Source organism: Pseudorca crassidens, chromosome 9 (assembly GCF_039906515.1).
Source record: "Pseudorca crassidens isolate mPseCra1 chromosome 9, mPseCra1.hap1, whole genome shotgun sequence".
Lineage (NCBI taxonomy): Eukaryota > Metazoa > Chordata > Mammalia > Artiodactyla > Delphinidae > Pseudorca > Pseudorca crassidens.
This window is the reverse complement of record NC_090304.1, coordinates 47,648,822-47,672,644: the sequence shown is the minus strand read 5'-3', so window position 1 is coordinate 47,672,644 and position 23,823 is coordinate 47,648,822. Positions and strand designations below refer to the sequence as shown.

The window sequence follows — 23,823 nt, the reverse complement described above, 5'->3', positions numbered from 1 at the left end:
TCTGAGGTCTTGCTGTAAAGCTCTGTCCTAAAGGCAGAGCTGGGCAGACTTCCTGACTCCCACTGAAGGGCTGGCCCAGGCTCAGGGAAAAGGTTTACAGAGGTCACATTCCTTCTTGTCATTCACATATCATTCCGTTCTTTCAATCTCAGGAGACACAGAAAGTGGTTGGGATGACACTGCTGTGGTCAATGACCTCTCACCCACGTCCTCGGGCACCGAGTCCAGCCCCCAGTCTCCCCTGACACCAGATGGTAAACGGAGCCCCAAAGGCATCAAGAAATTCTGGGGAAAGTAAGTCGGTGATGACCGTAATTATATTGCTTGGAATTAATATTGTCCCTGAGTGGGCAAAACATCTCCATAACCCCCTGTATAATTAGATGCTGGGATAGCAGTGAGTACAGAGTGGTTATGTGTAGAGGAGACCTTGAATCACTCTTTAGGGCCCAGAGAAGGAGAACTATGAACGGAGCCCATTAAATACAGCCGGTTGCCTTACGTGTCATTCATTTTAGGCATCCCTCCGTCCCACAGACCCTAAGCACATCCTCTGAAGCTTACATATGTGCTTTGGAGAGGTACATGGGTGAGACCCGTTTCTTCCTCTGCAGGACTCAGTCTGTGTCTTAAGAAATCTTTGAGGACAGAAAGATGAGTCCTTTCTGGCCCTGCTGACTGAGTCTGTGAAATGAGACACAAACTGGGGCCTCCTCTCAGGCAGCAACCTGCACTTTGACCCCCGGGGAGAGGGGTCCAATCCCAGAGGCAGGGTTAGAATTGAGGCTGGGTCTGGCCAAGGAGCTGTCACAGGTCTTGATGCTGGACCTCTGGGGAAGCACCGGGAGGCAGGGGTTCCATCCCAGTGCCCCAGAGCCCCGGTTATGGCTCGTGAGGCCCTGTGTGGGAGGCGTGCACTGACTACAGGCTTTCAGCCTGCCCTCTGACGTCTCCACGGATTCCTCTCCACACAGAATCCGAAGAACTCAGTCAGGAAATTTCAACACCGATGCCCCAGGGGTGGCCGAGTTTCGACGAGGTGGATTCCGGGCAACTGCAGGGCCAAGACTCTCTAGGACCAGAGACCCCAAGGGTCAGAAAAGGTAAGGCTCCCTCCAGTCCATCTCCAAGGAACTGTGTAAAATCCTGGCTACGCCGGAGTGGGAAGGGGGGCTGGATGCCCCAGAGCCTCCAGAGATGGAAGGCAGGACCCCCTAGTGCAGAGCTTCTCGACCTTTCCCCTTTGACATGTGTGGACGTTGCTCACGCTTATTTATAGGTGCACGGAGGTAAAGGCAGAGGCTGCCTATAGCCAGAGGTGCTGGGGCGGGAGGTGGCGCTCCGGCCCCCCTGAGAACCCCAGCAGCTCTGCACATCTGCAGTCCACTCTGGGCAGGGCCTTGGCGTGATAGGTTGAGAGGCTCCGCTGCAGCCATTCAGAGCACAGATGCTGGAGTCAGAGACCTGGGTTGGAATCTCTGCTTAACCACTTCCTAGCAGTGAGCCCTAAACCAGGTTCTGTAACTTCTCTATACCTCAGTTTTCTGATCTCTGAAGTGGGACGGGGGTGGGGGTGGGTCAAAAACAAGTATTTGTGAAAGTTCTTATGAAGATTATGTGAGCTTCTGCACATCTAACCCTGGTATCAGCTGTCTGCCATTCAAGCGTCACCTTCCCCTGGGAGACTGGGGAGAGAGCAGCACCTTCCCCCGGGGCGGGGTCCCCTCCTTCCACACAGACCTCTACAGAAGGGTGCCGGGGTGCCAGTCTGCCCTTATCCCTCATGACACACTGTACCACACCTTCCTGAAGGCTTAACTGGAGGGAGTTGTAAAGGGATCAAAATGGGAAGTTTTGCGTGACTGTTCCCATCAGGCCCTAATGAAAAAGCATCAGTAATGAAACTTTCCCAGAGATCGCCCTGGTGGACCCCCTCCAGTCACCAGCTTTACCCCCCTTCCTTAGATCTCCCTACTCTGAGAAGAGTGCCTCCCTTCCGACTTGCCCAAGTGAATCTTTACTCCTACGTCTTAGGGAAACCCTTTTCTGCACCCTCTGCTCCCATCAGATGATCCCCACGATACATTGTCTCCAGCAGAATATCTCCTAAAGTCTGAGTTGCTCAGCCAAGGTCAGGCTTCTGGGGGCCTTCCTCAGGATTGGACTGTGACATTTTAAATCTAACCAAACAGTGAAAAGTAAGATTTAACCCTCTTAAATTTCATCCCCCTAAGATTGCCATAAACCAGTGCCAAGTGCAGGTAATTACTGAGTAAGATGTGCACCACTCACGTGTTAATTCTAGAAACCATACAGTCTAGATCCCAATGAAGGGGGAAGAATGCTTCCCTGGTGCAGCATATCGTTCACAGACCTGACCCCCGCCAAAGAAGGGAGCACACACAGATGCACCCCGCTTCCCCACTCAGCCCCCCTCAGGTCCCTAGGCTTGGCCAGGCGCTCCCAGGTACACACTCAGGACCTTTGGCGAGCATCCCCAGATCCATCCTCCAGGTGCCTTACAGAGAAACCTGAGGACGCGTAGCCTCCTGGTTCTGCTCCTCCAGGATCGTGGAGTGGTGTTTACGCTTCTAGTCGCAAAACATGCTCAGTAAACGTTAGCTTTTAGAGGCTGGAGAATCTAAGCACATGGTCTGAGAAGGCAGAGACCAACTCGGAGACATTAGAAAATGAGCCAAAGGAAGCATATGCATGTAGTCCATGAAGAGAATTCTCATCTACTTGGCAATCTTCTGGCCTCAGGCGTGAGTGTTTCTGATGGTTCTGAGATGAAAAAATAAAGCCACCAGAGCTTGAGTGATGGATTTTTGTTCCACTTCTGGCTTTTCTTTAAGAATGATTCTTTTTTTTTTTTTGTGGTACGCGGGCCTCTCACTGTTGTGGCCTCTCCCGTTGTGGAGCACAGGCTCCGGACGCGCAGGCTCAGCGGCCACGGCTCACGGGCCCAGCCGCTCCGCGGCATGTGGGATCTTCCCGGACCGGGGCACGAACCCGCGTCCCCTGCATCGGCAGGTGGACTCTCAACCACTGCGCCACCAGGGAAGCCCTAGGAATGATTCTTGAAGGGGGAATCACTGGTCAGGGTGTAAAACTTTTCTAAGACCCTCAGGTATTTTTCCTTAGGGCCCATCCACCATCTTACAAGTCCCTTTGGTATGGGGCAACCAGCGTAGGGAACCTTCTCTGCCGAAGGCGAAACTGCAGTTCAGCCACAGGGTTGCTTTGTTTGGGTGTCTTTGTGCTTTGTAAACAGTAGCAATGGATGACAAGGAGAAAGGGAATGAAGGCCTGATGAGACTGTATGTTTATCACCACTCTGCTTACGCTCTGCTTACGGTAACAAAAATGAGTTTGCTGGTGGGAAGGAAAGGCTTTTATTACTCTTAAACAGAAATGTGATCTAATTATATGCTAATGTCCTCTGGTATTTATAGTTTGTAGATATTTAGGTATAGCCTTAAAAAAATTTTGTCACCAACATTCCTATAGGAAGTCTGTTGTTACTGAAAATTTCCAGTCCCAATCCGTTTTTTCCAGTGAAACAGTTGTTTTTTAATATAACACTTGATAATGACATTTCATAGGAACTCTCCCTCAGGTTATAAGAGTAAATTTTTTTATTTTTTCCCCATTTTGCTGATTTACGTTCTAGTCGGCACTGCTGTACAGTGAGTGCTTGTTGCACCTACAGCCTTGTCAGCATTGTTATTGCAGCTTTTGTTTAAAGTTCTAGTTTTATAGACCTCCAAAAATTACATTTTTATTATTTAGTTTACATGTTTGTTATCTTATTTCTTCTTTTGTGAACTGTGTGCATTTTTGCCCGTTTTTATTTAGTTATTAATATCTTTTATTTAATATCTTTCTTATAGATTTCTATCTGTTCTCTACATATTAAGATACTAAGCCACATCTAAAAGTTGTAACAAATTATTTTTTAGGTTTGTTGCAGAATTTTACTTGGATATATGAAATTTTCAGGTTTGTGTATAATGAAGTTCATCAACTTTTCCTTTGTGATTTCTTTCATTATTTTGTTTTAAAATTTTTTGCTGATTGTTTAAAAAACTGGTTTTAAACTATGAGTTTAAAAAAGTGATTTTTTAAAACTTTACAAGTCATCTATTTGGGGATTTATTTTGGTGTGTGGTGAGAGAGGTTTTTTTCCCCCAAGAGAAAGCAGAGTGTAATGTTTAAGTCTTGAAAGCCACATGGCTGGATCCCATCCTTGTGGAGGCGTTTTCTGAGTTTGTCTACAGAGTGTATTGCCCTTAGGGACTCTAGCTTATGAGGGGTCTCTGATCAGGCTGCTTCCCTGCTTCAGGCCCCATTTTACTGCCTTTCTCCCATATTCACTGTCAGTGTCAGGTTTATCATGAATGTAAGGAAGCTTAAGCTTCAACGTCAGTTACTTGCCTAGACCCCTTCCATGGTCCAGAGAGGGTCCAACCGATGTATTGACAAGGCCGTGTGTTTTGAAATATTTTCATAAGTAAGATATTTTAAACAGTTTTAAGACTGCTGACTCTTTACTCCAACTTACCGTTGGTCTAATATCTTTGCCTGATATCAGACGTGCTGGAATACCCATGGGCATTTTTGGGATCTGGCTATGGGGAGGTTGAGTTGGGGATCCATTTAGTTTGGGTTTAATGGGATTATGTTTATGTGGCTTGCAGTCACTTCATGTCTGGTTTACTTAGGTTTAGTTAATTAGCTGTCCTACTATAAAAATGGCTTCCAATGTGCCAGTGTGCCCAGCATTACTGATACAAAGATGCAAAGTCAGAGATCTTGTACCAAAATGAACTTGTCCTCTGGCATTTGGTTTCAGAAGTATGGGGTAGTGGAAAAAGAAAGAACATTTGAAATTTGCAAAACCAGAAGCCAGTCTGTGGAAATTCTTTCCAATCATCAGATTTGCCAAATCCTCAGCAGGAGCTTCGGTTCTCTCAGATGCTTAGTCAAAACAGAAGTCCTCTCTTTTCAGAAATGCACTTACTAAGGAAATACATACATACAGTTGTAAGTGTACCCTGTGTTCTCCGTCTACCATGGGAATGGCCTATTTGATAAATCTCACATCATTTTAACTGCAATTTGGAGGGATGTTTTGGAACATGTCAATAAAACAAGTGGTTTGGCTGTATATGAAAGGTACTTTCTCTGTCATCTCTAAATTACTTAATAGCATTCTCAGCTGTGGCCCTGGACAAGAGTATGGGAGGCCCTGGCACTGACAGAACCCCAGGAGTTAGGGAAGCTGGGTCTGCTACTGTAGGAGCAGCACAGGCTTAGGAGAGCAGAGACCACTCACAAAGGGGGAAATGGGAAGACGATCGAGGGTAGAGGAGCATCAGAGCTCTAGGGTGTTATGAAAAGGTCTACAGGACAGAGGCTTTCAAATTACAGTCTCAAAAACACTTATTTCCCCTCAGAACTGAAATATCCCTCTGATACATAGAATATTTGTTTCCTTCCAATTCCCAGAAACCAGAAAATAAATGAAATTGAAAATAGGATATGAAATAAAGGTGATAAAATGAGCATTGAAATTGAGAAACTATTCTGATAATTTAAAAAAAAATCCCAGATCAAACCAAAAGCAATCATTCACTAAGAGCAACAGATAAATTCCAAACAAAAATAGTAAATAGGTTCCTAGAGTGTTGTTCATATAAAGTGAATTATATGAACACATTGGCAAAAGATGAAAATTTCTTGCTGATTTTACATGATATACTGACATTGACCAAGACGATGTTGCCTAATATGCAACAGCCACAAGGACATTAAGTAAATGTTATCAATTCAAAGAACAGAATATTTAAGATTAGCACTAAAAAACTTGAACGCTATGGAATTTTACAGCTCGCATCTAAAAGACAATTGATAGAGGTTTTCCTAAATTTGATGATTCTAAAAATGTATCTGACAATACCATTTATAAGTTGTGAAGCTAAAACTTAAAAAAAACTATCAAAATAACAAAAGAATATTGGTCAGTCATGCTAGAAGAAAGATGGACAGCTTCTCACAGAAAATATAGCCCCACCCCATCCACTCATTCAAACAACTGCAGATCGGATTTCCACTGGTTGAATCCGTGGATGAGGAACCCGCAAATACAGAGGGCTGAGTGAACTACGCCATTTTATATAAGGGACTTGAGCATCCCTGGATTTTGGTGTCTACGGGGATCCTGGAACTAATCCCCTGCAGATACAGAGGGACATCTGTTATAGAGTTGTTGACATATGATAAAGCGAAGAATACGCACCCCGAACGTGAAGGTCAAGTACTATAGAGGTATAGCTAGGAGTTAATTAATAAAAATATTATTTTTCTGGATTTCATGATCTTTTTCAGTTGGATTAGATTTGTAATTTTTTGTGATTTGTTTTCTTATTCTAAATAGTCATTTGGTTCCTAATTCCATATTCAAACTGTGTACTTTTCTTAGCGGGGCCCCCAAATTTTATAAGTTCCAGTTTTCACGAAACCTGGATCTGCACCTATTCATGATTCATTAAAACCCAGGCTCCAGGCTGAGTGACCAGCACCTGCTCTAAGGTACACATCATCTCCAGCACTTGTTCTAGAATGGTGCTTTATGGTCATCCTGGCCCTTTCAGGAACACCCACCCTCACTTTAAGAAAATTTTTGATGCCTCATCTAGGCATTAAAAAAAATTTTTTTTTTTTAACCATTTTAGGAATACTTTCTTGGAAGGAATCTTTTAGAATAGCTAGTCTTCTATATTCCATGAATCCTCCTTTAAAAAATGAATATAGGGCTTCCCTGGTGGCGCAGTGGTTGAGAGTCCGCCTGCCGATGCAGGGGACACGGGTTCGTGCCCCGGTCTGGGAAGATCCCACATGCCACGGAGCGCCTGGGCCTGTGAGCCATGGCCGCTGAGCCTGCGCGTCCAGAGCCTGTGCTCCGCAATGGGAGAGGCCACAACAGTGAGAGGCCCGCGTACCGGGAAAAAAAAAAAAAAAGAATATAAAGTTGCTTTGTCAACCTCCATGTCCCCCCTGCCCCCAGGAGTCAACTTGGATTTTGAGTGTACCATTACCTTTACACTTTAAATGAAATTGATGTCTTTAAGAACTGATGGCTTTGTAATACCCAGGCTTCCTGTCTAGGAAGATGATCTAGCTCTTCATTTATTCATGTCTTTTTTTATGCTGCTTAGTTGTGTGTCATAGTTACCACCTCCCCCCATCCCCACACACGGTTACACAGGACCCACACATTCCTTATAAAGACAGATCCCAGACATTTCATAATTTTGGTTGCTGTGAGTGGATTATTTGAACAAAAATGTTAGTATCTGTGCATTGATGGTATATAGAAAATTGTTGATTTGTGTGTGTCATAAACATTAGCAGTGTATTTATAACCAGCCACCTTCCTGAGTTCTCTTGGGTTTTCTAGGTGGGCAATCATATCATTTGAAAAGAATGGCTTTCTTTTATTTCTACCTTTCTAATAGCTATATTTTTATTTTTGTCTCTTCTTATATTTGCTGCAACTCTCAGACTAGTGTTACTAATGTGATAAAAAATACTTTTATTAACTTTAATGTGAATGCCCCTAGTGTTTCATTAGTAAATAAGGCATTAACTGTTGTTGATTGGAGGAAGGTTTTCTGTTTTTTTTTCCTTAATGTTAGATACGCTTTGCCTAGTTTTCTAAGGATTTTCCTGAACACGGTATTAAGCCCTGTGTAAAACACGATTCAGGTGTGGATCTTCATCCAAATGGGCTTCGGCTCGCGTGCATGTGTATGTGGACTGATAGCACACGTGAGCACAGCTTCCTGAGGAGCATATAACTGCCCCAAGCTCCCGGCAGCTGCAGACCTGAGATTCAGACCAGGGGTTATCCCGGGAAACTCTAGAGTCTACCTCCGATGAGTGCATTGTCGTGGGATTTTGTTCAACTGGATCCCACGATGGGGGGTTTTGTTTAAACCTAGTCCCTTTTTGTGAGGCGCTGTTATGTTCAGCTGGAGCCCAGGCTCTCCCAATAACTGGGTCGTGCTGTTTCCTGCTTCCCAGTGATGCCAACGGCCCCTTCGCCCAGTGGAGCACAGAGCGTGTGTGTGCATGGCTGGAGGACTTTGGCCTGGCTCAGTACGTGATCTTTGCCAGGCAGTGGGTGACTTCTGGCCACACGTTACTGACAGCTACCCCTCAGGACATGGAAAAGGTAAGGGCTGAGCCCTGGGCTAGGAGGCTCCCATCTCTCCCCAAACCAGCGCACAGGGAAGTGAGGCCCCCCACTCCTCCACTGCCCACCCACGCCCACACACAGGAGAGTTGACAAAGGAGGACGAGATTCTCTCTGTCACTTCAGGTTGATCCCAGGGCGCTGGGCAGAGGTCCGCTTCCATGCTCCACCCGGGTGGGGCACCTCCACCGAGACACAGCATCCTCTGAGGGCCAGGCTGCCTGCCAAGATTTCACATCTGTCTTCATCTTTCACTTTCAGGAGCTGGGAATTAAGCACCCTCTTCATAGGAAAAAGCTGATTTTAGCAGTGAAAGCTATCAACACCAAGCAGGAGGAGAAGTCTGCACTACTGGACCACATCTGGGTGACACGTAAGGACAGGCATATGTGTGTTATGTTTCTGGCAGCCCCCTGGGAATGCGTGCCTCAAAGACAGCTGTGTCCTTGGGACAGGCAGACGGATTACTAAACTTTAGGGGAAATATAGCTGGAACTCAGAATGATAATGTGCTGCTGCCCTTTTTTTTTTTTTTTGGCATCCACAGTCTTCCATTTTCACAAATTTCACTTCCCTGTTTCTGTAGGTTGGCTCGATGATATTGGCTTACCCCAGTACAAAGACCAGTTTCACGAATCCAGAGTCGACGGGCGAATGCTGCAGTACCTGACTGTGGTGAGGATCCTTCCTCCAGTGTTTCAGTTGTCCCTGTGAACACCCAACTCAACTCAGGTGTCCCCATGGCGGTATTTAAACTTGATTCCACACCTCCCTCATATCCCTCGGGTCTAAAACTGTGTCGTTCGTCACATAAGAGGTCCCAATTAGCAGAGTACGAACCATTGCTCCAAGGAAAGCTGTTACGTGTCCACATGCATTCCTGACGTGTAGTAGACCACTTGTCTGTGTATGGTCTGGGAAGGAGCCTCGGTGGGTGGGTGTCACTTTGGAAGCTCTGGTTCATCAACCAAAACTTTACTTTTCCAGAATGATCTACTTTTCCTAAAAGTCACCAGCCAACTACATCATCTCAGCATCAAATGTGCCATTCACGTGCTGCATGTCAACAAGTTCAACCCTCACTGCCTGCACCGGCGGCCAGCTAATGAGGTGAGGCAGGACACTATATCTGTCCAGGTAGCCCTGAGCCGGGACACCTGTAAGATCGGGTGTGAGAAAACCAGAATGACATGGTCATAATGTGGCTGCATTCTGGCCCATGGTGCTGCGGATTCTTCCCTTTACTAGGGCTTCATGGTGTCCCAACACGCCTGTGGCCTGAACTCTGCGTCCCACAGCAGCCACTAGCCCTCCAACTCCTCCCTCCTTTTGGGAGACATATGCTATGGGCTGGAGGGCAGTAGCAGCAAGTCTTTCAAAGCCATCATAGTGATTAAAGGAGATGAGGAAATGGAGCAAAGGGGAGGGAAGGGCGAGACAAAATGGAAAGACGGTGTCCAAGTAGGCAGAGGAGAGACGAAGAGGAACCCGTAAGTAACCAGACATTTCAGAACAGATCTCCCTACTCGTTGGTAGAAAATTAACTGACCTCCAGGCCTAGGCGCACAGGGAATCCATGATCAGGTTTTGCTAGAGAAGAAATGGTGGAGGTAAACACAGCAACCCAAATCCTGGGGAATTCCCTGATAATGTTTCAGGAACCCCGGAGTTCTGGGTGGGCCCCAAAGCTGCAGGATTGTCAGTCACACCCCGTCTCCTATGTTCATGGGAGCCAAGACTAACCCTGCTGTAAGAGTAACTCAGCTTTCCAGGGGATTAAAAATTCATCTCTCTACTCTCCGTCCCCTCTTTTCTCCCTGTTGCACAAACACATTTTGAACCTTCTATATGTTAGGCACACTGCTGGGCATTTTGAAGACCCAGGTGCCACTTGAGGGTACTCAGGTATAAGTATCTTAACATGTGTCCTCCCGAAACATTTGGCCACACCAGTGAGATCTCGATTCTATAAAACACTCAGCTCGTAACTGACGGTCCTCTTTAAAGTTCTGTTGAATCGCTGAATGAATAACTCCATGCTCTCGTGTGTGAGTCCCAAAGTAACCAGAGTCAGGGAGTAACGGGATTCTGGAATCAGATATCTCAGTGTAGAAGTGCAAGTTCAATGAGAGCTTTGTTTCCTGGAAACTGGGAGGGCTCTCAGGCAGCTGTCCTGGAGGCCTGGGTCTGTAGGCGTAAGGATCGTCTTCGGCAAGGCGTTCGGGGCCGGCTTACTCACAGGGACTGGCTCCACAGAGGACCCTGGTAGGACCTGTAGGCCTAACTTCTCCACTCTCCTTCTCTCTCTTACAGAGTAACCTTTCTCCTTCAGAAGTTGTGCAGTGGTCCAACCACAGGGTGATGGAATGGTTGCGGTCCGTGGACCTGGCGGAATATGCGCCCAACCTTCGTGGGAGTGGTGTCCACGGAGGTCTCATTGTGAGTGGCTCTTTGGGCTGGTCCGCCTGCCTCGGTGACACCTGGGGTATTCAGAAACTGATGTCTTAAGGGCTAGACAGGCATCCCAGTAAGAAATGTTGATACTTCATCTGAACCCCTTGCATAAATTGAAGTCTCAAAGTAGAATTTGATCATTTGTGGCTGAGAATTAATAGATTTCATGCAAACAAGATGGCTTCTGGAAAGACTTCCCGAGCCACAGACCCAGAGGAGTCCAGGAAAAAGGGGCTGCGTGAGAACCGCCTGTTAACCAGGCAGCTCCAGCTGCTGCTGGAGGAACGCAGGGCTTGGGAGGGAGGGGGAGGCCACCAAAATGTACCCTCCTGCTTGTCATGAGACGATCTGCCTCAGCACTTATCTGTCAAGTGGCAAAGCCAGCAGGGAAAGGAGGAAGGGGTGGCCCAGTTGTCCTCCAGATAGACCCTGGGAGACAGCCTTATCTAAGAGGGCACAGCTCTCTGCTGGTTGGTCACAGAGCCAGGCCCGGGGCCAGGGAGACAGAGGGGAGGGGGACACGGGACAAGTGGGTGAGCCTCAGCCCCTGCCCCGGGGCCACCCGGGCTCCTGGGGGCCTGTTTCTCAGTGTCATCACCTAGAGCCACCGGTGGTCGCCGCTGGATGGCTTGTCTGTGGTTTCTTCTTAGATCCTGGAGCCACGCTTCACTGGGGACACGCTGGCCATGCTTCTCAATATCCCCCCACAAAAGACACTCCTCAGGCGTCACCTGACCACCAAATTCAATGCCTTGATTGGCCCTGAGGCTGAGCAGGAGAAGCGAGAGAAAATGACTTTACCTGCTTACACGCCGCTGACCACCACAGCCAAAGTCCGGGTGAGTCGCCAGGACCTTTCTGGGGTGGCCACAGGGGCCTGCCTTCTGGCCCTTGAGTTGTGTAGCAGCTGACCCAGTGCCTGGAGCCAAACCCAAGTGGGCTGCCTGGACAAGGAGGCTCTCTTGGCTTCTGCCTTGGTTTCTACCTTCGGTTTGATTTTGTTACTTTTGTTAGCCTAGTTCCCGGCCACTCTTGAGTCCAAGGGTGCGCAGGTTTCTTTACACAGAAGTGACGTACAGGCAGCATGGGGTCCTCTCTCCCGACACTGCCTTGACTCACTGTGCAAAGCAGACAGGCTCCCGCGTGTGGGTTCCCTGTGGTCAGACCCATCTGCATTCCACATGCCACGTGGGGTCCTGGTCCAAGCTGTCTTGCCAACATAAGGAGTGTCCCTGTGGGTAGCCAGCCATGGCCACCTTGTGCTGTGGAGGTGGCCAGCACACAGCCATCCAGAGGTCCCGAGGTCATCCAAGCACCAGCGCCGCTCACTGGGGCTCTGAATCCCACAAAGCCCGTTCCACCTGCCTGAGCTGTCCTGCCAACTCAGGACAAAGCTGGAGCAGGGAGGAAGGGCCGCCTAGGGCTGTCCGTGTGGCTTCCCAAGGTGCTGTGAACAGAAGGCAGGGGGTGCTCCACGTGTGATACCAAGTCCTCTGAGCGCAGCCTCTGTACAGACTGTGGCAGCCTCTGGGAACCCCCAGTTCCCCCGGGGAATGTGAACATCACTAGTGGGACAGCAGGGCAGGAGCTTCAGGCACGGCATCCTGGAGGAGCAGCCCTACTTGCTCACGATGATTTATCTGTTGGCTTTTCCCCAGAAGGGCAATTGCTTACAGGAGCTCTATTTTGTTAAGAGTTTTTCTAGAAGCAGTTTGCCTTATTCCTTTCCTCGTCGGCCTGTCCTAAAATGCATCGTCAGTAGGAGCTGCACACTAGCTTGATCATCTCTTTCTCATAGTCTTGTATCTGCTGTGTTTTAGCCAAGGAAACTGGGATTTTCACATTTTGGAAACATAAGAAAAAAGAAGTTCGATGAATCGACAGACTACATTTGCCCAGTGGAGCCCAGCAACGGTGTCGGTGACAGTCACAGGGTCTGTATTGGCTACCAGGGCCTCAGCCCCCTCGATGCCCCTGAACTGGATGGACTGGACCAGGTGGGACAGATTAGCTGATGCCTTTGTCACCTGTACTGTCTGTGTGTGCTGAGAGCTCACAGTAACTCCGTGTGTGTCACCATGTAACTGCACCTCACCCCCTGTGTATGTGCATGACTTGCAGAAAACCTTCCAGCCCTTGTGTACCCGTGGGCCAGTCTTTCTCCAAATCCTGAGGGTGGCCAGATATGGCGCTGCATCTTTGCTAAGGGGCCAGCCTTGGGGACTCGGGAGGAAAGACATAAAGATGCTTGTAGGTTTTCAGTAAGTCTGAATGTCTACCTTCAGCACCAGTGGCAATACCTGAGCTTGGACACAGGTCCGGAGACCACGGACAGTCCCGAGGCTGAGCTCTCGGGCCCCTCGGCTGTGCCCCCGTTGAGGGCAATCCCAAGTGCCTTAGGCCTGTGACCACAGTTTGGGCTGGGGCTGAAGGGACAGCAGCAGGGACTTCTGCCCCAGTGACAGTGGAACTGTTGCGCCTTCCTTCGGAGGCGGTCGCTTTCTGGTAATAAAACCTATATTTATGTAGAAAACAAACTGCACGGCATCTTTGATCTTGTCAAGGGAAGTGAGTTGGGCGCAGCTAGAGATGGAATGCTGCTCATCGCGCAGTTCGAGAGCCAGCGCTGCTGAGCTGCGTCAGGATTTGTGGGTGTCCTGGGTGAGGGGGCGGGAGCAAGGAGGGACCCCCATCCTTTGGAGGTCTGTGGTGTCGCTTTGGGCTCCACTGCCCGGTGTGAAGCCGGGAGGCACTTGGTGTCTCACGTCCTGACTGGAGGTCACATCTGTCGTGCAGACCCCGAAGTCGGTTTCCATTCCAGCGGGATGGGCCACCTAGTGAAGGGGGCGTGGGGAGACCAGGTGGCATTGCTGGAAAGGCCCTCTGTTCTTTCACGTGTTGTGCTGCTCCGCTGTGACTGACTGTGCTGGGCCCGTAACCCCGTGGGGGCTGGTCTGTGTTGGCAGAGCTGGAACAGACCTGTCCTCCTGATTTAGAGGCTGACTAACTGATAATGGGTCTTCCAGACGGGCCTGGCCTGGCCAAGGACAGGGGGAGGGACACACCTGCCAGTCTGGGCTCCTGCTCATGAGATCCCAGTTAGTCCCAGTGCAGCTTTTGGCTCTACTGGGTCCCCGGGCCTCGTCTGCAGAAGCGCGACGGCAGCACCATAACGGTCTGGCGGATGGGGCAGGGCCTCATGACCCCAATCTGAACGCTCTGATTCTGTCCCAGATGGAGGCGATGTGAAGATTTGCTTCTTAAACTACCATGAGTCTCAGGCCATGGCCTCCCGGCCTCCCCTGCAGTCCAGCCAGCAAGAGATAAGGGCACAGGCTTGCCAGCTGGCATGGCCGGAACCACTGAATGACAGGTGCTCCCCGGGGCTGATACCTGGGCACTGCAGTTTAGAGCCACAGTCAGGGCGGGCTTTGTCCCTTGTTTCTTATCGTGTCCTGGTGGGAGAGTCTCCGCGCGTGCCTGCTTGCAAACCCCGCATGGAACTGTTACGTCACTAGTTCTCTGTGCAGCCTCGAGCAAGGCCTGTACCACTTTGTGGGCCCCCGTTTTCCCACCTATAAAATGATGGATTATACTCGATGCCCTCGAAGGGCAAATCTACAATGTCCAAATAGGTTTGGGGAAGAAGGAGCAGGCCAGCATTTACCTGAGGAGGAGAGGAGGCAGGCTGCTAGGAGTGAGGACGCCCTGGCAGCTCCCTGAGGATGCCTAGCTATGCCTATACTGGGGCATCAGTGTCTGGGGTCCTGCTGGTACCAGAAATCTGCAGTGTGTTCAGCACCCTGACGGCCTTCATCCCTGCCACTCTCTGCTCCTGGAAGGAGCTGGAGCACTGAACCTGTGCTAAAGGGCCGCTCTGACAGGGCCCGTCTGTGCCCTGCTCCTGTGTCCCCTTAGTGCTGGCGCCGGGGTGGGGACAAAGGAGAGTGTGTGTGTGATGGTGTGGGACACTGGAGGCTCTGCCTTTCCCCAGGGACAGAAGCAGCATGTGCTCCACCCGTCACTCCTCAGGGCCTGGCCCACTCCTTGCCCGCTCGCCTGCGGAGCACGCCTGAGCAGGATAGGACTTGCATGCCACCTCTGCGAATCACGAGCTCAGTCCACACGTGCTGACCAGGCTGCTGCCCACTTTACAGGTGGCCCCTTCGGAAGGCACCCTGATGCAGATAGGGCTCCTCTCCCAAGACATTCACCGCCTCACGGTAGGACTCTGACCCTCTCTCCACAGTCGGACAGGTGCTGGGGATGCCCCGGGAGTTTGGGGGTGGTGCTGGTCAGCCCCCGGGCCTACTCCAGAGCCTGTGGCGTCAGGGCCTCTGCTGGCGGAGAGCAGATGGGGCCGGGGGCTGGGGCTGGAGCCTGAACCAGGCGAGATGGAAAGCAGCCCAGAGGCCTTCTCTGTTGGCCTGCTGCCAGCCTTGAGCTGAAACCAGCTAAGGTGTGCTAGGTCTCAGGCCCTCTTCCCAGGCCCAAGGCTGGTGAGGAAACCAAGATGCTCAGCAGCTCTGGGTCACCTGCCTCGTCAGCCCAAAGCCCAGGCCTCGCCCCTGGCTTGGTGGCCACTGCTCTGCTCTCTCCATCCATGAGACATATATTTCCTATCATGCCTCTGGCTTCATGGACACCACAGGCACGTGAGCACATCCTGGCATGTCCAGGGGGGACAAGCCATACCATATGAAGCAGCTTGGACCAGGGGAGAGGAGGCACTCTGGAGGGAGGCTGACCTGGTCCCTGTCTGGGACCTCGGGCAAGTCACTCTCTCTCCGAGCCCTGGCTTCCCTATCTGTCAAGCAGGGCTAATATCCTCCTTGCAAGGCTGCTAGGCAGCCCGGAGCTGGTGGTAAAAGGCCAGTCACAAAAAAGATTCACATTGTTGAGGCCCTGTGCCTTCCAGGGCCTCACAGTTCCTAGACAGCCCCAGCACTGAGCCCACCGGCCGCAGCGTCCAACCCGTTGAGGCCTTTGCTGATGTACTGAGGCAGGTTATGAAGGCTGTATCCCAGGGCAAGATGGTCAAGGAGGGGGCGGGTCTCCCCAAATCCAAACAAGATCACTGTTTTCAATTTGTTTTTTTCTTGGCTCACACACTGAAATGAATTCACCCAGCCTTGCGCTTATCACCTCTATAGGCCTTTGGTGGCCTTCAAATAGCAACTTTACTTCCAAAGGTAGGAGCAATTTATTGTTGACAGTGTTGTCTATTCTGAGCCAACACGTGGGGTGCCTGGGACCCCATGAACTTACAGGGCACTGGAGTCAGGGCCACACCCAGTGCCCCGCTGCTTCCCACATCGTGGCCGCAGGGCAGCCTTGACCAAAACGCTGTTGAACAGTGCCTTCGGCCGTGTCCTTTCAGACCATGCTCAGCCAGGACCAGCTGCTGACCGACTCCCGCCTGGCCGCTCCCAGCTCTGAGGACTGGTGATGACTGTCTTATCGCTGGCAGCCCAGAGAGGCACGTGTGACGGCCTGAGTCTGCTTTGATGGGGAGCTGGCCCATGGCCACCCGTGGAGCCCAGGCTGGGCTGCAGGGCATCTCCAACATGGGTGCTGATGGGACAAAGCGGGGCTGTGGAACAGATGTCCAGGAGGTGGCCCACATGTCTTCAACTGTGCTGTGCTCTTCGTTACAGCTTTTATACCTTTTGTACTTTTATACGTGGACTGCAGACCACTTTTGTGGGGAGGGCGATGAGATGCCAGCACAGACCCAATGACGCACGCCATCCCTGGTGACAGCTGGGGGTTCTTACACCCAAGGGGAAGGGCTGTGAGTCATAAAAGCTTTGCTGGAAAAATAATTCTGAATGTTCTGAGCAGGGCGAAATGGTAGGAAGCCCCCTCCTGGGCTGCTTCCATACAGAAAAGCGTATTGTATTTCCTTTCCCAGGAATCTGGCTGGAGTGACAGCAGGGAAGGAGTAACGGACTCCCTTCCCGCTGTCCTCAAGCCACCCTTGTCTGCAATGGTGTCTCAGGGCTGTGGGGCCTCCCAGCACCTGAGCACAGGCGTCTTCGAAGCCTTTCCCTTCTCAGCCTCAGAGGCAACTCTCTGATCAAACGGCAACCCCCTCTCCCAGCCACCCCGAGGAAGGCCCTCAGGCACCCACATCAGCGTTTCCACCGCAACACATCTCAGGTATGCCCCACCTCAGGGAGAGGGACCTGCACACGGACCCCACACAGTCCCCTCCCAACCAGCCTTCCCCCTTAGCGATGGTCCTTCTTCCTCCCTCTGGCCTCATCTCTAATTTCCATGGTGGGTCTCCTACTTGGTCCCTCACCCTTCCTTTCCAGTTAGTCCCCTCCAGGTGTTCTCCACCCCATCCCCAGAGGGACCTTCCCAAAGCACTGTTTCATCCTGTTCCCTGCTAAGAACTCAGTTCCACAACTACCACAGATTAGCGTTCAAAAGCCTGAGCTGAATCTTCGGCCTTCCACGCTCTAGCCTGTGCTCCTGCCTTTCCCTCCCCGTGGAATGTGCTTTTCTCCTAGTCTCTGTCACGAAGCTGAATCCTGCCTGCTGAGGTCCAGAACAGCCCCAGCCTCTTTCAGGAAGCCTTCGCTGGTGTTTGTTAGGGTTGGAGGTGTCTCTCTGTCCCACGGTGCTGACCTTGGGCCCGAGCACTTCCTGGCTCACCTTGAAGTAACGTGTCACCTTTCTCCCCTTCCACACCTATCCTCAACACAACCTCACCGAGCACCGCTATGGATGGGTTCCCGTACAGACAGGAGTAAGACCCAGTCCTAGCCCTCTGATGGCCCAGGAGATCCATGATGCTAAGTTCATCCGCTCATTCCCTCACATGTGCAGGTTGAGTACCTCCCATTCTGGGCTAAGGAGCACTGGGGCTACAGGCATGAATGTCAAGGTCCTTGCCTGAGGGTGGGGATGGTGCACTGTGGGAGTACAGATCTGTTTCAGACAAGAGTGTGCTGAACGATACAGATGCTCCAATAGGAGCGCCTACAGCCCCAAAGAGCAAACTGTCATTTTTAATGGAGGGCTGGGGACAAGGACTGAAAAGCCTCCAAGGAGAGGTGCTACTTGAATTTTGAAAGATGAATCCGCTTCCTCAAGTATGCCAGAGGGGAAAGGCACTCCAGGCAGAGGGACCTGAAACAACCCAGCACATCCAAGGAAGTACCCGAGGTCAATATGATGAGAGCAGAATTTCCTGACCTCTGCACTGCTGTCATTTGGGGTTGGGTAAGTCATTGTGCTCGGGGCTGTCCTTGGCCTCTCCCTCTACCCTCTAGGTGCCAATAGCACCCCTCTAGTTGGGACAACCAAAAATGTCTCCCCACAAAATCACCTCTAGCTGAGAACCAGTGGGCCAGAGAATGGGGTCAGAGTGGGAGGCCCAAGGAAGGAAGAATCGGGTGAGGTCAGCTGGAGCCAGATCGAGAAAAAGGCTTTGTAAGCCAGGCTCCTGAAATTTATCTTGGGGACCCAGGGTGTCCGGATACGGACTAGTGAAAGCAGTGAGAGGTTTAAAGCAGGGGACAGGCATGGTTGTGATTGGTGTTTAAGAAAAACATCTGAGGGTAGGACCTTCGATGTGCAGTGCCCAGCATTGATTGCAGTGCCCAGCCTTTCTCTGAGTAGGAAACTCATTAGGATGAGCTCAACAGGTGGACAGACGAAGGCTAAGCTGCCGCCTCCCCCCGTCCACCTGAGAAACGTCCTGTGTTAGGCCACCCCATGGGCACTACACAGCTGTACTTCACAGAATTCTCTCAAGCCATGTTCCTTTCTCTCTCCTGTATCCCTTTGCCCCACCCTCCGACGCACATACACGTGTGTAAGAAATCCTGTGACACCAGTTTTTGCAAAAAGGGAACACCTTGGAGTTAAACTCAGGTTTGAAGCCCAGCCCTGCCGCCTAATGGCTGAATGACCTGGGGATAGTAATTTCATCTCTAAGCCTCAGTTTCCACATCTGTAACTTGGAGAACAAAATCCCCACAGAATTTCTGGTTCATTATCAGAATTATATAAAATGAAGAGCGGGTGGGGAGAGCAGCCAAGATGGCAGAGTAAAAAGACCCAGAGCTCACCTCCTCTCAGGAGCACCCCAAAATCACAACTATCTGCAGAACAACCATCAATGAAAAAGACTGGAACCTACCAGAAAGGATCTTCTACAGCTAAAGACAGAAAGAAGGAACCACAACAAAACAGGTAGGAAGGGTGGGCTTGCAACATAATCAACTCCCATTTACACCCCCCCCCCGCTGAGGTGGGCAACCCGCAAACTGGAGAGTAATTATATTACAGATATTCTCCCACAGGAGCAAGAGCTCTGAGCCCATCAGGCTACCGAACCCGGGGGTCTAGCACTGGGAAGATGAGCCCCACCAGAGCAATTGTTTTTGAAGGCCAGTGGGGCTTAATTGCAGGAGCCCCCTAGGACCGGGGGAAACAGAGACTCACTCAAAGGGCACACAGCAAAAGTAATTTGGTAAGAGCTTGGGCCAGACCTACCTGCTGGTCTAGAAGGGGCTCCTAGGGGGTGGGGGCGGTCCACCTGGGGGACAGACACTGGTGGCAGCCATACTGGGGAGCATTCAGGAGGGTGAACATGGCTGATGTTGGCAGCTGACATCCTGGCTCATTAGCTCCAAGCCAGGCCCCGCCCAACAGCCTACTGGTGACAACGCCTGGGATACCTCAGGCCAAACTAACTAGGTGGGGACACAGCCTCACCCAGCAGCAGACAGGCTGCCTACAGACTAAAGAGCCCACAGCTGCCTCTGGGCTCACTACTGCTAGACACAGTGCTGCCCACCAGAGGGCCAAGACCCAGCTCCACTCACCACTGGACAGGCACGGGCCCCTCCTACGAGGAAGCCTGCACAAACCTCTAGATCAGCCTCAACCACCAGGCAGCAGACACCTGAAGCAGGAAAACTGGTTCCCCAACGCAGGCCAGACCCTACCCTGGGACCAGCTGGGCCCTGCCCACTAGCAGACCCATGCAACCTTCAGGACACACAAGACCCCATATCCAACTGTGTCAGGAACTGGTGCCCCTTCCACACATAAGCTCTGGGGTCCCTGGGCACTGCAGCTAGACCCCAGGAAACAGCTCTGCCTGCCAGTATCTGGCACTAACCCCAGCATCTGGCTTCACCTGCCAGTGGGTGGGCAGCAGCCCCAGAGTCTTTGGGACTCTGACTCACCCACCAGTGAGCCACCGCTAGCCTCAGAGGCCCCTAGGGTTTCACAACCAACCAGACTAGGGCTCAACCAAGCCTCCCAGACTGCCTACATGGTCAGTCTACCACAACAGAAGGACCCACACAGCCCTCTTAGGGGGGAACCCTAGAGCATATGGCTTGGGTGACAAGAGGGATGTGCACTGCTGGGACGCATAGGATGCCTCCTGCAGAGGGCCACTTCTCCAAGGTTGAGAAACATAACTTACCACATACATAAAAATACAAACAGCAACATAGACAAAATGAGGCAGTAGAGGAAGTCACCACTGCTGAACAGAAAAAAGGGAAAAGAATGAAAAGAGGATAGGATGTGCACTGCTGGGACAACATCAAGTGCACTAATATTTGCATTATAGGGGTTCCAAAAGGAGAAGAGAGAAAGGGTTTGAGAATACATTTGAAGAGATAATAGCTGAAAACCTCCCTAACCTGGGAAAGGAAACAGTCACCCAAGTCCAGGAAGTGCAGAGTCCCATACAGGATTAACCCACAGAGAAACACACCAAGACACGAAGCAAAATGACAAAAATGAAAGCTAACTAAAAGCACCAAGGGAAAAGCAACAAATAACATATGAAGGAATGACTGTAAAACTATCAGCTAATTTTCAGCAGAAACTCTGCAGGTCAGAAGGGAGTAGCAAGATATAAAGTGTTGAAAGGGAAAAACACAACCAAGAATACCCTACCCACCAAGGCTCTCATTCAGATTTGAAGGAGAAATCGAAAACTTTATAGACAAGCAAAAGCTAAAAGAATTCAGCACCACCAAACTAGCTTTACAACAAGTGTTAAAGGGACTTCTCCAGGGAAAAAAGAAAAGGCCACTACAGGAAACATGAAAATTATGTAATGAAACAGCTCACCGGTAAAGGCAAACATACAGTAAAGGTAGGAAATCAGTCACACACACAGCTAGCAGGGAGGTTAAGAAACAAAAGTGGTAAAACCATCTGTATCCACAATACACAAGGGATAAACAAAACAATTAGATGTAAAATACGATCTCAGAGTAATTGTGAGGGTGGGGAGAGTACAACTGCAGCGTATTTAAAATGCATTTGAAAGTAAGATCAGCAACCTAAAACAATTATGTATACATATAGACTGCTATACAAAAACTTCAAGGTAACTGCAAACCAAAAATCTATAATAGAAATACACACAAAATAGAAAAAGGAATCCAAACATAACACTAGTCATCAAGTCACAAGAGAGCAAAAGAAGAAGGCAAAAAAAGACCTACAAAAATAAGTCCAAAACAATTAACAAAATGACAATGAGAACATTCATATCGATAATTACCTTAAATATAAATAGATTAAATGCTCCAACCAAAAGACACAGAGTGACTGAATGGACACAAAAACAAGATCCACACATTTGCTGCCTACAAGAGGCTCATTTCAGATCTAGAGACACATACAGGCTGAAAGGGAGTAGAGGGAAAAAGGAATTCCATGCAAATGGAAATCAAAATAAGGCTGGAGTAGCAGTATTTAGATCAGCCAAAATAGACTTTAAAGACTGTTAAAAGAGACAAGGACACCACATAATGATCAAGAGATCAATCCAAGAAGCAGATATAACAATTGTAAGTATACATGCACCCAACATAGGAGCACCTCGATATATAAAGCAAATGCTAACAAACATAAAAGGAGAAATTGATAGTAACAATAATAGTGGACCTCAACACCCCACTTACATCAATGGACAGATCATCCAGACAGAAAATAAGGAAACACAGGCCTTAAATAACACATTAGACCAAATGGACTTAATTTATATTTATAGAGCATTCCACCCGAAAGCAGCAGAATACACATTCTTTTCAAATGCACACGGAACATTCTCCAGAATAGATCACTTGCTGGGCCACAAAACAAGTCTCAGTAAATCTAAGAAAATTAAAATCATATCAAGCATCTTTTCCAACCACAAGGCTATGAGACTAGAAACAACTACAAGAAAAAAAAACTGTAAAAATCAAACATGTGGAGGTTGTTACTAAACAACCAATGGATCAATGAAGAAATCACAGAATACCTGGAGACAAATGAAGATGAAAACACAACATTCCAAAACCTGTGAGATGCAGCAAAAGCAGTGCTAAGAGGGAAGTTTATAGTGATACAAGCTTACCTCAGGAAACAAGAAAAATCTCAGATAAACAACCTAACATTACACCTAAAGCAATCAGAGAAGAAGAAACAAAATCCAAAGTTAGTAGAAGGAAAGAAATCATAAAGATCAGAGCAGAAGTAAATGAAATAGAGACAAAACAGCAAAGATCAATGAAGTTAAAAGCTTGTTCTTTGAGAAGATAAAATTGATAAACCTTTAGCCAGACTCATGAAGAAAAAAAGGGAGAGGACTCAAATTCATAAAATTAGATATGCTAAAAAGGAGAAGTTACAACTGACATCACAGAAATACAAAGGATCATAAGAGATTACTCTGAGCAATTATGTGCCAATAAAATGGACAAGCTAGAATAAATGGACAAAGTCTTAGAAAGGTACAACTCCCAAGACTGAACCAGGAAGAAATAGAAAATATGAACAGGCCAATTACCAGTACTGAAATAGTATCAGTAATTTTAAAACTCCCAAGAAACAAAAGTCCAGGACCAGATGGCTTCACAGGTGAATTCTATCAAACATTTAGAGAAGAGATAACACCTATCCTTCTGAAACTATTCTCCAAGAAACTGGAGAAAAAGGAACACTTCTGAACTCATTCTATGAGGCCACCATCACCCTGATACAAAAACCAGACAAAAAGATCACAAAAAAAATTATAAACCAATATTACTGATGAACATAGATGCGAAAATCCTCAACAAAATACTAGCAAACCTACTCCAACAATACATTAAAAGGATTGTATACCATAATCAAGGGGATTTATCTGAGGGCTGCAAGGATTTTTCAATATCCACAAATCATTGTGATACACCACATTCACAGATTGAATAAAAACCATACAATCATCTCAACAGATGTAGAAAAAGCTTTTGATAAAATTCAACATCCATTTATGATAAAAAATTCTCCAGAAAGTGGGCATAGAAGGTACATGCCTCAACATAATAAAGGCCATATATGACAAACTCACAGCTAACATCATACTCTACAGTGCAAAGCTAAAAGCATTCCCTCTAAGATCAGGAACAAGACCAGGATGTCCACTCTCACCTCTTTTACTCAACATAGTTTTGGAAGTCCCGGCCACAGCAATCAGAGAAGAAAAGGAAATAAAAGGAATCCAAATTGGAAAGGAAGAAGTAAAACCGTCACTGTTTGCAGATGACATGATACTATACATAGAAAATACTAAAGGTGTCACCAGAAAACTACTAAAAGTCATCAATGAATTCAGTAAAGTTGTAGGATACGAAATTAATACACAGAAATCTATTGCATTTCTATACATTAACAATGAAATATCAGAAAGAGAAATTAAGGAAATAATCCCATTCACCATTGCAACAAAATGAATAAAATAACCAGGAGTAAGCCCAGCTAAGGAAGCAAAAGACCTGTACTGTGAAAACTGATAGGAGGCTGATGAGAGAAATTGAGGATGACATAGATGGAAAGACATACCATGTTTTTGGATTGGAAGAATCAGTATTGTTTAAATGACCATACTACCTAAGGCAATCTACAGATTCAGTGCAATCCCTATCAGATTACTGATGGCATTTTTTCACAGAACTGGAACAAAAAATTTTAAATTCATCCAGAAACACAATAGAACCTGAATAGCCAAAACAATCTTGAAAAAGAAGAATGCAGCTGGAGGAATCACGCTCCTTGACTTCAGACCATACTACAAAGCTACAGTAATCAAAACA

At 48.6% G+C, this 23,823-nt stretch overlaps 1 protein-coding gene across 11 annotated transcripts in view; it reads left to right on the top strand.

Annotated features, from left to right (window-relative positions):
* The window catches only part of PPFIBP2 (PPFIA binding protein 2), a 125,971-nt gene that overhangs the window by 97,944 nt on the left and 4,204 nt on the right, over positions 1–23,823 (top strand). For 4 of the 11 annotated variants that reach the window (XM_067750045.1, XM_067750048.1, XM_067750054.1 and 1 more), the window contains 12 exons: positions 153–294; positions 975–1,103; positions 8,089–8,239; positions 8,522–8,633; positions 8,847–8,935; positions 9,248–9,370; positions 10,574–10,699; positions 11,365–11,553; positions 12,535–12,711; positions 14,872–14,937; positions 16,095–18,922; positions 19,019–19,202. In XM_067750045.1, coding sequence (XP_067606146.1) covers positions 153–294; positions 975–1,103; positions 8,089–8,239; positions 8,522–8,633; positions 8,847–8,935; positions 9,248–9,370; positions 10,574–10,699; positions 11,365–11,553; positions 12,535–12,711; positions 14,872–14,937; positions 16,095–16,163 — 1,373 coding nt within the window. In that variant the 3' untranslated portion in view covers positions 16,164–18,922; positions 19,019–19,202. Of the gene's footprint in view, positions 1–152; positions 295–974; positions 1,104–8,088; positions 8,240–8,521; positions 8,634–8,846; positions 8,936–9,247; positions 9,371–10,573; positions 10,700–11,364; positions 11,554–12,534; positions 13,252–13,948; positions 14,088–14,871; positions 14,938–16,094; positions 18,923–19,018; positions 19,203–23,823 lie in introns of those variants that run through there. The other 7 variants (XM_067750056.1, XM_067750055.1, XM_067750052.1 and 4 more) reach the window with 4 other exon arrangements.